Source organism: Pinus tabuliformis, chromosome 8 (genome assembly GCF_031772625.1).
Source record: "Pinus tabuliformis cultivar Carrire ecotype Pingquan chromosome 8, CPIR1, whole genome shotgun sequence".
In the NCBI taxonomy this organism is placed as follows: domain Eukaryota; kingdom Viridiplantae; phylum Streptophyta; class Pinopsida; order Pinales; family Pinaceae; genus Pinus; species Pinus tabuliformis.
In genome coordinates, this window is record NC_142294.1 from 1,911,776,724 (window position 1) to 1,911,795,624 (window position 18,901).

An 18,901-nucleotide genomic window follows, 5' to 3' on the forward strand; every position below is an offset into this window, starting at 1 on the left:
TATGCCATGGGAGATTTTTTTTATGCAGCATGGTAAGCCTATCTATTACCATTCGGAAACCTTTACCAATACAATAATTAACTATCCAACTTATGATAAAGAGTTGTATGTTTTGTACAAAGTGTGAATAAATGGAAGCATTATTTGATGGGTAAGGAAACAATTATTCATACTCACCATCAACCTTTGCAATATTTGCAATCACAAACTAAACTACAACAAGCAAGACATTTCAGATGGATGGGATTTCTAGAGCAATTCCATTTGGTAATCAGGTATAAGAAAGGCATATACAACAAAGTTGATGATATGTTATCAAGACCTATTGTTAGTGCATCTGTCATTCTTAAGCATAATTCTATCATGCATGAGATCTATGTTGAACAATATGCTAAAGATGAAGATTTCAAAGATGTTTATGCAACTTTGTGTCAAGGCAATCATGTTGAAGAATTGGCTTATCATATCCATGCTAAATTGTTGTATCATCTTGGAAAGTTATGTATTCCACAGGGTGAAAGAGTCAACATCATAAGGGAAGCTCATACTTATCTTATTTCTGGCCACTTTTGTGTAGGAAAAAAAGCGGCATAATTACATAGGTATTGATATTGGCCTCATATGAATGAAAGTGTGTCAATGTTGGGTTGTGTTATATTCTTTCCACGACTAGCCCATTTAGTTACCAGGGGGTTAGAAGGGGGCGGAGCCCCCCCTTCGTTGCGCCGATTGTATAGCCGGGAGAGTCACAGGGGGTTTGAGGGGTGCAGGTAACCCCACTCTATGGGGTCTCGGGTAGCGCCCCGGAAAATTTTGATTTTGAACCCTATATTAGGATTGGGCGGACCTACCTATGGTTTTGTGCATGATTTTTCGCACATGATTTTGGACGCGATGGTTTTCGGTCCATGGTTTTGGATGCGATGGTTTTCGGTCCATGGTATTGGATGCTTTGGCATGTATAAATATGTATTGTAACATTGAAAGGAACATAATGAAAAATCAAGCTGGTAGTCCCAGTTTTGGGATCTAGGGGAAAATCTCTGTGTATATGTGTTATGCTCTCGCATTGTTTATTTTCTATGTTTTAGAATTCATATGCAGGTAATTTGTGTACGGGGTTAAAATCTACATTTGGTATTAGAGCTATTTTGGCTTCAAGGGGACATCTTTGTTGCTGAGGGGTTTCGATTGGGCCTACGGTAGACCCTGTTAATTGGGAGATCTGCGGGATCGATTTTGGTGGTGAAAGAAGATGGCGAGCAGTGGAAAGATAGAGATCGAGAAATTTAATGGTCAGAGTTTTGAATTATGGAAACTCAAGATGGAGAATCTGTTGGTGGATAAATATCAGTGGATCGCGGTAGATCCAGGTACTAAACCAATGAGAGTGTCCGATGAAAAATGGAAGAAGTTGGATCGGAAGGCAAAGAGCACAATACGATTGTGTGTCTCAGATTCAGTATTGTTGAATGTATCAGGGGAAGCTACGGCGAAGGCTTTTTAGGACAAGTTAGGGACTTTGTACCAATCTAAGTCTCTGGTGAATAAACTGTTCCTACATAAAAAACTATATTCCCTGAGGATGAAATATGGAGATTCGGTGACAGAGAATCTGAACGCATTTAATATTGTGGTAAGTCAGTTATTACCTGTTGATATTAAAATTTCAAATGAAGATAAGTGCATCATTTTGTTGTGTTCTCTACTAGATTTGTGGGATAGTCTGGTTATTGTAATAGGTAGCAATGCAACTACCTTGAAGTTTGATGAAATAGTTTCATCCTTACTTGCAGAGGAGATGAGATAGAAAAATATGGAGATCTAGAATGGTGATGCCTTATCTGTACGAGGACGGTCCCAGAACAGAAACAAAAATAAGTCATCGAGTGGGAGTTCTAAATCTAGAGGGAGATTTAAATCTCCAGGAAAACCTGTAAAGGTGGTGTGCTAGAAATGCAGAACGGAAGGACACTACAAAAGGGATTGTAAATCTAAAGCTCTTGATGAAGGAAATGGATTTGATGATGCTCCTTCTACAGAGGCGAAAACCACCTCAGATGAAGGTGGGGATGTGTACTTAGCTTCTTCAAGTACACATGTAGATCATGAGGCATGGTTGATTGACTCAGGTGCATCTTTTCACTTCACTCCCCATAGAGAGTGGTTCTGCAAGTATGAGAAATATGATGGTTTTGATGTCTTCTTGGGGGATGACAAGAAGGCTAGAATCGTTGGTCGTGGAAAACTAAAGTTGAAGTTGCAAGGTGGAAGGGTTAGAACACTTCTAGGTGTTCTGCATATTCCTACATTAGCCAGAAATCTGATTTCTGTAAGCAAGTTGGATGATGCAAGTGTAAAAACAGTGTTCGAGAAGGATACCTGCAAGATGGTTTGGGGGGCACTAGTATTGATGCGGGGAGTTCGAATTGGAACTCTGTACAAGCTGCAAGGTAGAACTGTTGTTGATGGGTGCAACAGTTCCGTGGTTCCTGAAAGTGAAGTAGAAAATCAAGTGGTCTTTGGAGAGAAGACCATGCTGTGGCATTAAAGGCTTGGACATATTGGAGAGAAGGGCCTTTGAATACTTCATGGTAAAGGTATGGTAGAAGGTATGAGTAATAGCTCTCTAGATTTTGATTTCTGTGAAAATTGTGTATATGGGAAGCAAAATCGGGTGAGTTTCACCTCCAGTGGTAAGAGGGCGAAATAGATATTAGAGCTTGTGCACAGTGATCTGTTTGGACCTGTGAAGGTTCTATCACTGGGTAAGTCTGTGTACTATGTATCATTTATAGATGGCTTCTCAAGGAATACACAGATATATTTCCTTAAGAAGAAATCTGAAGTCTTTGACAGGTTTAAAGAATTTAAGGCTTTGGTGGAAAACCAAACAGAGAAGAAGATAAAGGTGCTGAGAAAAGATAATGGTGGAGAATTTTTCAATAAGGGATTTGAAGAATCTTGCAAGAAGTGTGGTATAGCACGGCAGAAGACTACTCCATATACACCTCAGGAAAATGGAGTTGCAAAAGAATGAACAATATGTTGATGGAAAGAGCAAGAAGCATGTTGAGTGGTGCCAGGTTAGGACATGAATTCTAGGCAGAGGCGGTGGAGACAGCATGTTACCTGGTCAACAGATCACCTTCATCAATGTTGGAGGATAAGACTCCACAAGAGGTATGGACTGGTAAGAAACCCTCTCTTTCACATCTGAGGGTATTTGGATGTGATGCATATGTACATGTTCCAAAGGAGAAAAGAACCAAGTTGGATAGTAAATCTGAAAAGTGCATCTTTATTGGGTATAAGGATGGTTTAAAGGGTTATAAGCTTTGGAACCTAGTAACAAGGAAGGTTGTGTACAGTCGAGATGTGGTGTTCAGAGAGGTAAAAGATGTTATTAAACATGAAATCCAACCAAAGGAACCTGAGAAGATAAAGTTCGAGCTTAAGGAGGAAGAATTAGAATCTACCACAGAGAAGGAATCAGAAGTCGGACTTGGAGATGTAGCCCAGGAGGGGTGAACTCCATTATCAAATTTTGTTTTGTGTTGTTGTGTATGGTTCATATTTCTCTATTTTATTTCTGCAAACTGAGTTTTTAAAATACTATAGTTGATGTGCTTTTGCAACTATATCCATTGCCCATAAGACATAAACTTACTTGCTAATTTTTAATAGACCTTCAAGTTTCTAAATTCAAATCATCTAGGTAGTGGGTCTAGAAACTAGTCGGTACCTTGGAGCTTTTAGTCCTTAATGGTAGGTTTCCCTCTAGCCGATGATGATTTTACCTCATTGATTCTTGTTTGATTAATTCAACTAGTGTTAAACACCATATCATCTATGTGTACACATGAAATTATACTTGGTACCATGGGGTTTATATTTATCCTTGGTGGGTCACCTCATGTCTATTAACAATATCCTTTAATGACTGGCAATTAGATTAATTCAACCATTCTCAACATTAGCACATCTCTTTACATGTTGTAGAATTGTGCTATCATGGTTGAGATAAATATCCTGGGGTTTTAGAGGCACCTCGCTCATGAATCATAACCTCACAAAAGCTATGTTATATTTTATCATTAGGCATTATAAATACTACTGGGGAACTCCCATTGTTGTCTATTATCTTCCTAATATAGGACATTGATTTTGATTGTACTTACTCCTAGTTAGGTTATCACATGTATAACAAAGTTATTCCAAGCAAAAAGGGTAGAGAAAACTTGGTGCTCAATTATGGTGCGAGAATTTATATTCTATCATGCATGAGAGCTATGTTGAACAATATGCTAAAGATGAAGATTTCAAAGATATTTATTCAACTTTGTGTCAAGGCAATCATGTTGAAGAATTTGATTATCATGTTCATGATAAATTGTTGTATCATCTTGGCAAGTTATGTATTCCACAGTGTGAAAGAGTCAACATCATAAGCGAAGCTCATACTTATCTTATTGTTGGCCACTTTGGGGTAGGAAAATAAGTGGCACAATTACATAGGTATTCATATTGCCCTCGTATGAATGAAAGTGTGTCAAGATATGTAAGAGTTTGTTCTATGTGTTCTACTAGTAAGCCAAGCAATAGATAGTTGGGTTTGTATACTCCACTTCCCGTTTCTTCCCATCCTTGGGAAATTTTTTCTATGGATTTTGTCGGAGGGCTACCTGTGTCTAGGAAAGGTCATGATTATCCTTATTTAGTTATGTATCATTTCAGAAAAATGTGTATTTGATGCATTGTAAGAAGCAAGTTACAACTGAACGGACTGCACTGATGTTCTTTCAAAATGTGTGGGTGCATTTTGGGTTACCCACTTCTATTATTTTTTATCGAGATTATCAATTTGTCGGGAACTTTTGGTTAAGTTTATGGGAACTCCTGGACACCAAGTTGAAGAAGAGCACCACATTTCATCCACAAACTGATGGCCAAACAGAAGTAGTGAACAAAACAATAGTACATCTACTTTGTGGTTACTACAACAAACATCCTAAGATTTGGGATGAACACTTACATTACATCCAACATGCCTATAACTGAGCCAAACATTATTTGACTCAAACATCTCCATTTTAAGCATGTTTGGGATACTTACGAAAATCTCCCTTAGATTTTATTTTTGGGAAAGATGTTGCAATAGATGGACACAATGACATAGATAAGGCCAAGCATTTCATTCAACAAGTTCAATTGGTGCATCAAATGGTACAAGAACAATTGGAAAAGAGTTAATCCAAGTACAAGGCAAGACATGATAAGCATCACGTTGACCACAACTTTCAGGTGGGAGATATTTGGCTTTACGTAAGCAAGGAAAGGCTCCAAGGAGAAGGTAAAAAGATTAAACCAATCAGATATGGACCCTTTAAAATCGTGGAAAATATTTGTAATAATGCCTTCCGGTTAGATTGACCTCCATACATGCAAGTTTATGCTATTGTAAATGTGGAGAACTTAACATTATATGCGCCTCCTTTGATTGAAGATCAAGGAGAGAATGTTCAGATTCCAACAATAGAATATTTCTCTCCTGAATACTTAGAAGAACTGCAGCAATATACTATTCTCGATAGGAGGATAAGGAATTCACGTAGGGGTAATGTGGAGTACCTTCATGTGGGGCTCAAGGGAACTAATCCTAGTAAGGTCAAATTTATTGAGATTTGAAGGGTGAGGGAGTTGTACCCTCACCTAATTGTCGACCAAAAATAGCCATTTGGCGGTCCAAAATCTTCCAGTGGGGAGGAATGATCCAGGGGATAAAAAATTCTCAAAAATAAAAGTGCTCAAAATCACCTAAAACCATCGCTAGATCGAAGTGCTCTTCACTCTAAATCCAGCGCCACTTCAATCGCCTCAAAGCGACATTGTATGCTCAAGTTATGACGTTCTAAAGTTTTGGTTCAACACCTAAAAAATTTGCAGGTGGGTTGACTTGGCTGCTGATTGGGTAGTCTGTACTACTAATGTCAGCATGTCAACTAGGCATATAGGAGGACAATCATAGCTCACCAAGTGTTCGTTCCTACAGTATATATTTGGCATCATTTCATTGGCTTGTGGGTGTGAAGTAGCCCAATTAGAGGTTGCCACGTGGCCCAATGAGCAGGCGCCATGTGACACCTCGTGGTTTGCCAAAATTTTTACAAAGGTGCCTAAAGGACTCAGTGAGGTTCCACCCATTGACCTACCATGAACAAACTCCGCACTCTATCGTTGGATCACACTTAGTTGGCTCTTGATAGCTATGATCATTATTGCTATTTAAAGTTTCTCAGTGGAACCAGGGAGTGCATGAGACTGATAATAGAGAAAAGTTAGAGGGGGCAGGGACTCAGCCCCAGCCCCAGGTTCCATGGAGGGTGATGCGATCACGAAAACATACTTTGTGGGAGGGGTAGGGCACTTGGCTCTAGCTTTGGTCCCATCGAATCATGGCGTAACCAATGATAAACAAGTATGGGACCTCTAGCAGTGGGGGCGAGCAATTAGCCCCAACCCCCAACCCTATGGACACATATAACCACTCACTGCAGGTGGAAGCAGCACCCACACACTTATCTTCAATATGACCATATCCAACGCTTAAGGTATATTGGCGCGATTAAGGAGGTGAAAATTTGCCCCTTTTTTTGAAGCGAATATCGTCGGTGCTAGGTGAAATTGTGGCTCGATTGTTGGCAGAAAGGCCAAAAAACGTAGAACAATTAGCAAGAATGGCATAATGGCATAGCAACTAGCAGAAATTATTCAAGGAGGCATAACTTGCTCAAATTTTGACCTTTTTGAGCGCAAGAAGACCCTAGATAGAGGTTTTTGAGCATTTTGAATCCATTGGTAGCACTATTTTTTCATTTTGACCACTGTAAACTAATGTAATTACATATTTGAGCACATAATTGAAGAGGCCCAACATTGGAAGCTGGACCCGGAGATGTAGCCCAGGAGAGTGAACTCCATTATCAAATGTTATTTTGTGTTGCTGTGTATGGTTCATATTTCTCTATTTTATTTCTAAAAACTGAGTTTTTAAAATACTAAAGTTGATATGCTTTTGCAACTTGATCCATTTCCCATAAGACATAAACTTACTTGCAAATTTTTAATAGACCTTCAAGTTTTTAAATTCAAATCATCTAGGAAGTGGGTCTAGAAACTAGTCAGTACCTTGGAGCTTTTAGTCCTTAATGGTAGGTTTCCTTCTAGTCGACGATGAGTTTACCTCATTGATTCTTGTTTGATCAATTCAACTAGTGTTCAACACCATCTCATCTATTTTCACTCATTAAGCACTCATTAACTTATACTTGGTACCATGGGGTTTATATTCACCCTTGGTGGGTCACCTCATGTTTGTTAGCAATATTCTTTAATGACTATTATTAGATTAGTTGAACCATTCTCAACATTAGCACATCTCTTCACATGCTGTAAAGTTGTACTATCATGGTTGAGACAAATATCTTGGGGCTTTAGAGGCACCTCACTCATGCATCATATCCCTGCAAAAGATATGTTAGATTTTATCATTAGGCATTATAAATACTACTTGGGAACTCCCATTGGTGTCTATTATCTTCCTAATATATGTTTGACATTGATCTTGAGTGTATTTACTCATAGTTATAGTATCTTTCTTATAACAAGGATCCACCATATATTCTCTCATGGTTATGATCTTGCATATTCTTACATGGATCCATAATGTATTCTTAACAACCATTCTTTACTTCTACTACGAGCATGGGTATGCCTACATCGAGGATGATCTATTCATTTTGGTTGACGAATGGTTGTAGGTACTCACAAATTCCTTAATATTCATCTCCTTCCTTGTGTTGCCTCGTGCCTTTTTTGGTATTATTTGTTTTAGTCATCACTTCTTCTTCTAACTTCACACAAATCATTGTAGGCCAATTTTTATGTGCATCCCCAAATTTCAAGAATTGTGATTTGAAAAGCTACAAGTGTTATAGTCTTATTTTGCACCCCACTCAGCTTTTGAGGACCATTCACTTCTTGAGACACCATATTTCTTTCGCTTGTTTACTCAATTTTGAGGTTGGTGGCACTCTCCACTTAGTGGAAAACATGATTGGTTGCACCTTGTTATACTTTGAACACGCGATTATTATGGGCTACAAAACTATTAACCTATGACCACCTCTCCAACTTATAAAAATTAATGATTTCAAGAAATCTATGCATGATGGGTTGAAAAATTCACATGTATGATCAGAAACTTATATTAGTTTCTTTGGTTGATCTGACTCTGCTTGAGTGTGTTAGATTACTTTAAATTTTAGTCAAGATTTGTTTTTCTTTGAAGAGGTTGAGGTAGGTATATTGTCCATTTGTGTGTAAAAAAAAAAGCTAGGAGTTAAAGCTTAGATCTCAAAAACTAGACCAACAAGGATCATGCACAAATAACCTTGGAAATGTGTATGTGCCATAATTTTCCTCTCTTCTAACATAGAATAAGATTTATTGTCTTTGATTCTAGTGAGATTTCCTAGAATCCTAGCCGTCTCTCTATTTTTTATCTCAAGGGGCCCAATAAAGAGGTCACTTGTCCATAAAGAAATTCCTCTTTCCTCTTTAACATCTATTAAATAGGAAAAAATAAATAGATTCATTAATAATACATATAGTTATAAGTAAATGCATTATTATTATTATTATTATCCAATTTTAAGGTCACGGCCAGGCCACACCAAATTGGTGTATGAGGCCCGCTTGTTTGTGGGACAAAGGACCCACCTCCAACACCAAATAGGTGTACGAGACCCCATTGTTTGTGGGACAAAGGACCAAGCCAAACACCAAATTGGTGTATGAGACTCCCATGTTTGTGGGACAAGGGACCCACCTCCGACACCAAATTGGTGTATGAGACCCCTTTGTTTATGGGACAAGGGACCCACCTCTGCGCCGTGATTTGACTCCTAATTCTACAAAGGCATACATATTCTGTGACCTCGTTGAAAAAAACACATGCTCTTAACCATTAAACTCACTCAAGCTATATAAAAAATTAATTTAATAAAATATACTAAATAATTTTTAATTCCCGATAATAAATGAGCCTACCACTCTTACAGTTTATGAGCCTACCACTTTTCACACTTTCACTAATAGGAGACATCTATACATATCGAATAAACTTCAAACAATTTTCAAATAAAAAACCGTGAATTAAAACATTTTTAATGCCGGACTATAAGCCTAGAATTCGTTAATTAAAACATAAACGACCCGACCACTTTTCAGTAATAGGACATCTATACAGATTGAATAAACAACTTCAAACAATTTTCAAATAAAACACCGTGAACTAAGCTTCCTTGCTGCTCATGATGTTAAACTTTCCGTTTGCAACTTCTAAAATCTGCCCATCTAAGGCAAGCGTCACGACTCACTATCCATCCCGTGTGGCATCATCCCAATCTGCATCCAACTCATTTCCTCTGACATCTGTACAGTGATATACAGCAACCTGGTGTTGGTAGCTTTCATCTTTTAGCAATTTGAGTCACCTGAGCCACTTTGCACATAAATCTATGTAACAATCTTCTGCCTGATCCGCCTCCACTACTACACCCTTCAGATCCACCTCCACTACTACACCCTTCAGATCTTACAGGGAAACCACCACTAAGATATCAGGTAATAAAGCACATGGATATTTCTTTGTCTGAATCGAATGGAGATTGTCTACCCACACAGGAGATCTAGCTGCAGTTGTTGCGGGGACACCCAACACTGTAATACTGTAAAAATGGTTCAGCACATCACATTACCTTCTGGTGAAAAGTCTACACTGTTGAAATGGTAATTTCAACTGCAGCACCAGTCAAACCAGCGACCGCATTTATTTCAAAAAACCAGAAAACCGCCATGGGAGTTCCCCGCACCGCCTTCACGCAATGATGGTATTCCTCCGGAGGCAGCGATCACAATCATCAATTGACACGTGTCTGGGCAGTCCTTTCCAAAACCACCTTTCCCCGGCAGGTAAAGTTGGGAAAGATGGGACCTCCAGGAAATTGCAAACAGCCGTCCGATTAATTTTGGGAGAGATCTAAGGTTATTAAAAAAAATAAAATATACTGCCGTGTGTTAGGTAGCAGCTTGAAAGCCCGTATGGTTTGACCGCGTGATTTTCCTTACAGCGGTCCGAATTGATATCAAGTGATGTACAGGGCTGCACCATGGACTTGACCTGAAGTGAAAGTTTTTTTCATTGACGGACAGTTTTTTTGAAGTAATTAATGTAATTAACCCAACTTTTAATTTTATTATTTTTTTATTATTCACTTTTAATTTTATTATTTTTTTATTATTCACGGGAGTGTGGCACGGGAGTATGGCAGCAACGCGAGAGTGAATTATTTTTTGTTGTTGTTCGTTGAGAAAACGAATGTGAAAAACGCAGCAGCGTATGTAAAAAATTTTTTTTACAAAGCAGAGTAAAACTTGAAAGCAGAGGCAGAGTAATTTTTTTGTGGAACTGAAGCGTTCTCTAGTTGTAATCCTTTGGTTGTAATCTCTTTGTTAGAGGAAAATCTTATTTTGTAACAACAGTATTATTAATGAAAACAAAGTTTTTTTTAGGAAAAACTCTGTTTCCTAGGTTAAAAATAAAGCACTATTCTCTGCTCTGTTCAGTTTCATTTTGTTTAGAATTATCAGAAATTCCCAACATACACAAAATAATCACTCCATTTCAGCTGCTTGCCCTAATTCAAAGTTTTAATTATGATATGATAAGTTTCACTGACCCACCGTGTGATCATTTCCTTTTTCCTCTAAAGATAGCAGTTGACATATAAGAGGGCAATGTCTGCACAATTTTCCCAAATTCAACGGCACAAGTATAGCATTGTTTCAAATTTTAAGTATGACATGCCTGGCTACTATTTATCTTCCACTATAATCTAATTTTATCACACACCATTCACTACTACAAATCAACTGATCTATGCCTTTGCCACGGGAACAACACAGGCATATTTACAATATATATATATGAAGAAATATATATTGGATATATGAAAGTAGATCGATACTTACAAAAATTTTGGAAGCCATCGTTCCAAATTTCAATCGTTCCAGTGGACAGAACGTTCTACAATCTGGCTTCTAACACATGTCCATTTTGATCTCTTCGAATGAGATTCTTCCAATGATTTCAGACCAACATCATTCAGGGTTTCCAGTTTGACGCACCCATCTATGTTGAGAAATTTAAGGTCTACAAAACTTGAAAGATCTGGCAGGTCCTCTAATTTGAAGCAAAATTTCAGGTTTAGGTACTTTAAAGACCTTTGTTTTGCCATTCCCTCTGGCAAGTGTACCAAATTAGCACAACCTCTGAAATCAACATACTCAAGTGTTGATATGTCTCCCAGAACATCCTTTGGGATGGACAAATTAATGCAGTATTGCAATGCTAGATATTGAAGGTGCAATAATTCAGAGAAGGAACTAGGCAGTTCAGTCAGATTAATGCAACGCGATAGATCTAAGTGTCTTAGGTTTTTAAGTTCCCCAAAATGAATGGGGAATGATTGTGAAGTTGTGAAATATTTGAAAGTTATTTTACTCATCACAGTTCCTATCCATTGGGAAAAACGGGAAAAAGATGGCACGGCGCCTTGCTGAGCGCTAGAGATATTTTTACAGAAACTCATATAATGTTCAACATCAAATGGTTCATGGCTGCTCGAAGCACTTGCAGATATGGCTCCGCTCGTATCACTATTCGACTCACGCAACTCACAAGGAAACTGCAATGCACATTATCTGTTAATGACTGGCTACTAGAATTTAAAGTGAATTAAATAAAATTCTCTCTAAAATCGTGGATCAAAATAAACTAAAATCTAAATTACTTACCTCATTAAATGTATCGAATATCTGTTGCAGGTGGTCATCGGAACCGTGAAGTTCCAAAACTCTTAATCTGGCCAATGAAATGGTAGAAGGAATGGAGATGGATGGAAAATCGTTCAAGCGAAGCCAAATCAAATCACCGGACATAGCAAATGAGGACAAGTCTATGGGATGATCAACCACCAAAAGGCGAACACCCCTAATGTTTATGTGATTTGTGAGTTGTGGCGGATTCTGATCTTTAACAACACGAATTCCTCGTGTTAAACAGGACTCTGAGCCGTCCTGAGAAGCACAATCACATTAACCTAAGTTACTGTAGGGTATTTTTTTTCAAATGGGGAAAATACCAAAAACCAAATATTCAAACACACTGAGGTAATGCTCTGTTTTTACTTTGCTCCAGGATCTTTTGTGCACAGGAAGACTCAAAAATTTCACAGAGAAAACAGAGTAATTCACCACCATTAAAACTTTCTATTCATTAAAAATTGATACAAAGATTTACCACTGTAAAATCCCTTTTCATATTCACTGCTGTGAAAAATAACTTACTGCTGTAACAAACGTTTACATGAGCTTAATGCTGTAAAACAAAATTCACACAGGCTTACAAAATTTCACGCTCCACCATTTCCTTTATGCAAAACCACACATGGTTTTTGCTATTCCTCTGTTTTACAATTCCTTACAAAACATTACCAAATACATTTGTGCACTGCTGTGCATTCACCCTCTGGTTCTTCACATTTTTCACACTGCTGTGTATGAAATACAACACATGGTTTTCGCTTCACCACTCTAATTTTACTCTGCTGTGAACTCACGCTAAAACCTCCCGTGTGCCATACATAAAAAACACAAGTCAACACAGTAATAAATTACATCACCTATCCCATACAGAATTTATGTAATAAGTACATTCGCCCATACCTTCTCATAAAAAAACTTACGAACTCTATGTAAAACTTTAATATTTTACCTACCACTATGACATTTCATTAAGACGTATGGACAACCAAAACTTAGATTTACTCCACGCAACATTTAATATTTGCCGTCGGGTGAATTTCAAACATTATGCAATTTGGTTTTGGGAAGCCATCGGGTCCACTCCATCGCATCGCAACTTTACTCATGTCAAAGACCTCAACTCTATGACATTGCCGATAGCGATGTGCCGATGCGATATCGGCGATCGCACATCGCAAACACAAGAGCTTCCTCATAACTCCTTCACTTTGACTTTGCCGATGCGATATCGGCGTTCGCTTATCGCAAAACACTAAGGCTCCTTTATAATGCCTTCACTTCATTTTGCCGATATGCCGACTTGCCGATATGCGATATCGGCCATTTCACTTCGACTTTGCCGATACGCCCGGATTATTGTCCTTAGGCTGCCGCATGCCTCAGCTGTCGCACAGTTGAAATTATACTTTCAACACTCCCCTTTAATTTCAACTTTCGGGCATTCAATCATACCCAAACACTTCCTCAAAAATTCGAAGCTTTTCTGATCCAATGGCTTTGTCAGGATGTCTACGACCTGTTCCTGAGTGCTGCAATGTTGCAAACTGATTTCTCCATTGCTTACCAATTCTCTGATATAATGAAACCTTGTATCAATGTGTTTCGTTCTCTTATGAAACACTGAATTCTTTGACAATGCAATAGCTGAGCTATTGTCACAAAATATCACTGTCGCTTTTGCCTGCTCTTGGCCTAAGCTTCTCAACATTCTTCTCATCCACACTGCTTGACATGCTGCTGCTGTAGCTGCCACATATTCAGCCTCTGCTGTAGACAATGCTACAATGGACTGCTTCTTAGAAGCCCATGAAATGGCTCCTGAACCCATATGAAAAACATAACCGGAAGTGCTCTTCCGATCATCTACACTTCCAGCCCAATCGCTGTCTGTGTATCCAACCAAATCTGAATGTTCTGAGGCATGATATAAAATTCCAAACATTTTGGTGCCTTTGACATACCTCAAAATTCTCTTTGCTGCCTGCCAATGTGCCTCCTTTGGCCTCTCCATGAACCTGGAAATTAAACTAACAGCGTACATTAAATCAGGCCTAGTTGCTGTTAAATACATAAGGCTGCCCACAATGCTTTTATACAAGCTAGGATCAAAGTCCTTGCTGCTGTCCTCTTTGCTGAGCTTTAATCCCATCACTGTGGGAGTGATTGCTGCCTTGCATTCTTCCATCTTAAATCTGCTCAAAACTTGATTTACATATCTTGCTTGAGATATAAAAATTCCTTTTTCATTTTGCTCTACTTCTATGCCTAAGAAGTATCTCAACAAACCCATGTCAGTCATTTCAAATTCATCCTTCATGACTGATTTAAAATTCTCAATAAGATAAATATCATTTCCAGTGAAAATAACATCATCTACATACAAGACAACAATTAAAATTTTACCATCCTTTTCCTTGATGTAGACTGTGGGTTCTCCTTCACATTTGTCAAATTCATTATCTAATAGATATGAATCTATCCTGCTGTACCATGCTCTTGGCGCTTGCTTCAGCCCATAAAGAGCTTTCTTCAATTTGCACACTTTGTGCTCTTCACCTTTCTTCTCATAGCCGAGAGGCTGTTCAACATAAACCTCTTCTTTTAACACTCCATTTAGGAAAGCTGATTTCACATCCATTTGGTAGACTTTCCATTTGTTTTGAGCTGCTATGGACAGCACTACTCTCACGGTTTCCATTCTTGCAACCGGTGCGAAAGTCTCCTCATAATCTCTCCCATACTGCTGCTTGTACCCTTTAACAACCAGCCTTGCTTTATGCCTTTCAATCTTGCCTTCAGCATTGCTCTTGGTCTTGTAGACCCATTTCACACCAATGACTTCTTTGCCTTTTGGTAGCTCAACCAAATCCCATGTTTTGTTTCTCTCTATGGCATTCATCTCCTCATCCATAGCTTCTATCCATTTCCTATCTTTGATTGCATCCTCGAAATGAATAGGATCATCAACATGACAAATAAGGAATTCATTCCTTCATTATAAATGTCACTTAGATTTCTAAATTTCTTACCTCTTTCACTTGGTGTGCAAGTGCTTGAAGATGCACTTGAATTTCCTCCTTGTGGTGTGCTTGGAGAAGCACTTTCATTGATCCTCAATGGTGTACCTTGCTGTCCTTGTGTTGTCCTCAATGGTGTCCCTTGCTGTCCTTGTGTTGGCGCTGTTGTTTGGGGATGCATTTCAGCCACCTCCTCTTCATCTTCATCATGAGACAAACAGTGTTTAACATTAACTGTCTTCTCTATGCTTCCATCCCAAGCTTCCTCTTCAATGAATTGAACATCTCTGCTCACAAAGAACTTCTTGGTAGATGGAATGTACAGCCTGTAGGCTTTGGATTCCTCACTGTATCCAATGAAGATGCATTTCTCCCCTTTGCTGTCCAACTTCCTCCTTAGTTGATCTGGTATGTGTGCATAGGCCACACACCCAAAAACTCTCATGTGGGTGACTCCTTGCTTTCTCCCACTCCATGCCTCTTCTGGCACCTTGTTCATGACTGCTTTTGTAGGACACCTGTTCAATATATAAACTGCACAATGTACAGCTTCAGCCCAATACTCATTTGGCAAATGCTTTGCCTTCAGCATGCTCCTCGCCATATCCATGATGGTCCTGTTCTTCCTTTCAGCAACTCCATTTTGCTGTGGGGTGTACCGAGTTGTAAACTGTTTATGAATTCCATTTTCTCTACAGAATCTTAGGAATTCCTTGGAGATATACTCACCTCCTCTATCAGTTCTCAATACTTTTATATGCAGCCCGCTTTGGTTCTCCACAAGTGCTTTGAAATTTTGGAATTTCTCAAACACTTCACTTTTGTTTTTAAGGAAATATATCCAAGTCTTTCTTGTACAGTCATCAATGAATGTCAAGAAATATTGGCTGCCAGCTAATGATGGAGCTTGCATTGGTCCACACAAATCTGAGTGGATAATCTCTAAGGGTGTCTTTGCCCTTATGCTTTTCCCTGATGGAAAACTTTCTCTGTGTTGTTTTCCCAATATGCAGCCTTCACATAGGCTGTCCGGTTTCTCTATCAATGGTAATCCTCTTACCATTCCTTTTCTGCTCAATAAGTTTAGGCCTCCAAAATTGAGATGCCCAAATCTCAAGTGCCATAACCAATTCTCATCCTTTGGCACGCTCTGGAAGGCCTCTTGGGTGACTGCTGCCATTTCCCTTTTATTCTTCATGTCAGTCCTAATCCGGAGAGGGAACATCCTGTTCCTTGTCATCTTCACTTCAGCAATGCATCTTTTGCTGGGTGGTATATCCATGATGGTGCATACATCATTTTTAAAGAAAACATTGTACCCCTTATGGACAAGCTGTCCAATACTCAAGAGATTACATCTCATTCTGGGGACATAGTAGACATCTGCTATGGTTTTCCTTTCTCCTTGCTTTGAAAGTATTTTTATTTCTCCTTTTCCCATAACAGACACTTTACTATCAGTTCCTAGTGTGACTTCTGATTTCACATTTTTATCTAGAGCAGAAAAGAAGGCTATGTTTCCGGTCATATGGTTGCTGCAACCTGAGTCTAAAAACCATATGTCCTCACTATGTGTTTCAGCCATGTTACAAGCTAACAGGACATTGTCTTGACTGCTGTTTTCTCTTGTAACATTTGCATTTTGTCTGTTGTTCATATCATGTTGTTTCTTTCTGCAATCTCTAGCATAATGTCCATACTTTTTGCAATAATAGCATTGAACATTAGATTTATCATACCTTTGTCCTTGAGCATGATGTTGATCTCTTTGTTGGCTGCTGCCTTGACTTTGGTTCTGATTTGTATTGCTGCCTCTTCCTTGTGCATTTGATGAGTTGTTCCTTCCGCCTCTATTCTGGCTTCTGCCTCTTCCTCTTTTGTTTCCTCTGCCTTGACCTCTGCCTCTTCCAAAGGACATCTGGGTCTTGAAGGCTTGCTCAAGAGATGAGTTTTCATTCCTACTCAACCTCTGCTCATGTGTTATCAGTGATGCATGTAGCTCATCAACTGAATAGCTTGAGAGATCCTTTGTCTCTTCGATGGTGGTGACTATGGCATCAAACCTTGAGGGTAAGACCCTCAATATTTTCTCCACTATTCTTCTGTCTTCAATGGTTTCTCCATGAGTTCTCATTTGTGTGATTACACCAATCACATGAGTGAAGAATGAGTCAATGTTATCTGACTCCTTCATGTTCAGATTCTCAAAATCCTTCCTCAGCAATTGAAGTTTTGTTGTCTTCACTCTCTCCATGCCTTGATAGGCTGTCTTGAGGGTTTGCCATGCTTCATTGGCTGTCTTAGCTGCTGCTAACCTTGGAAACATACTCTGGTCTACTGCTAGATACAACAACACACGGGCTTTTGAGTCCTTCTTCCTATTGTTCTTCAGCAGATCCTTCTCTCCCTGAGTTAATGCATTGAACTCAGTTTCATCTGCTGGTTCTTCAAAGCCATCTTCAACTATTTCCCATAAGTCTTGGGAGGCAAGTAGGGCTGTCATAGTTATTGACCAATAATCATAGTTCTTCCCATTAAACTGTGGGAGCTGGGTGTTAAACAAACCCATACCAGTGCTTGTGCTGGCCATTCCTTGACTGTGTATTTAAAACAAATCACTGCTTCTTCAGCAACACAAAAAAAACTTTGAAATACCTTAATCCTTTGATGTCTGAGTCTTCTGTCTCCCTGAGAGGTTTTGCTACAGCAATAACCTTCTCCCTTCAGCTTCTTTGTCTCCTTCAAAGAGCCTAAGCCTGCTCTGATACCACTGTAGGGTATTTTTTTTCAAATGGGGAAAATACCAAAAACCAAATATTCAAACACACAGAGGTAATGCTCTGTTTTTACTTTGCTCCAGGATCTTTTGTGCACAGGAAGACTCAAAAATTTCACAGAGAAAACAGAGTAATTCACCACCATTAAAACTTTCTATTCATTAAAAATTGATACAAAGATTTACCACTGTAAAATCCCTTTTCATATTCACTGCTGTGAAAAATAACTTACTGCTGTAACAAACGTTTACATGAGCTTACTGCTGTAAAACAAAATTCACACAGGCTTACAAAATTTCACGCTCCACCATTTCCTTTATGCAAAACCACACATGGTTTTTGCTATTCCTCTGTTTACAATTCCTTACAAAACATTACCAAATACATTTGTGCACTGCTGTGCATTCACCCTCTGGTTCTTCACATTTTTCACACTGCTGTGTATGAAATACAACACATGGTTTTCGCTTCACCACTCTAATTTTACTCTGCTGTGAACTCACGCTAAAACCTCCCGTGTGCCATACATAAAAAACACAAGTCAACACAGTAATAAATTACATCACCTATCCCATACAGAATTTATGTAATAAGTACATTCGCCCATACCTTCTCATAAAAAAACTTACGAACTCTATGTAAAACTTTAATATTTTACCTACCACTATGACATTTCATTAAGACGTATGGACAACCAAAACTTAGATTTACTCCACGCAACATTTAATATTTTCCGTCGGGTGAATTTCAAACATTATGCAATTTGGTTTTGGGAAGCCATCGGGTCCACTCCATCGCATCGCAACTTTACTCATGTCAAAGACCTCAACTCTATGACATTGCCGATAGCGATGTGCCGATGCGATATCGGCGATCGCACATCGCAAACACAAGAGTTTCCTCATAACTCCTTCACTTTGACTTTGTCGATGCGATATCGGCGTTCGCTTATCGCAAAACACTAAGGCTCCTTTATAATGCCTTCACTTCATTTTGCCGATATGCCGACTTGCCGATATGCGATATCGGCCATTTCACTTCGACTTTGCCGATACGCCCGGATTATTGTCCTTAGGCTGCCGCATGCCTCATGTGTCGCACAGTTGAAATTATACTTTCAACAGTTACATGGCTGCCTCCTCAAAATAGTGCAAAACT

At 38.9% G+C, this 18,901-nt stretch overlaps 1 protein-coding gene across 1 annotated transcript; it reads right to left on the reverse strand.

Moving 5' to 3' along the window:
- Positions 1-11,088: 11,088 nt before the first annotated feature.
- On the reverse strand, positions 11,089-12,099 carry LOC149244097 (uncharacterized). Its single transcript, XM_089367920.1, has 2 exons — positions 11,920-12,099; positions 11,089-11,810 (listed from the first exon to the last, which is right to left on the reverse strand). The coding sequence occupies exons 1-2, from the start codon at positions 12,061-12,063 to the stop codon at positions 11,124-11,126; spliced, it is 831 nt and encodes a 276-aa protein (XP_089224046.1). The 5' UTR covers positions 12,064-12,099; the 3' UTR covers positions 11,089-11,123.
- Positions 12,100-18,901: the final 6,802 nt, after the last annotated feature.

What these genes read in the sequence shown, in the direction of transcription:
- LOC149244097 (XM_089367920.1), bottom strand. Translation starts at nt 12,063, where the DNA reads ATGTCCGGTGATTTGATTTGGCTTCGCTTGAACGATTTTCCATCCATC. An exon ending in TATTCGATACATTTAATGAG is followed by an intron (nt 11,811 to 11,919) that starts GTAAGTAATTTA and finishes TGTGCATTGCAG; the next exon opens with TTTCCTTGTGAGTTGCGTGA.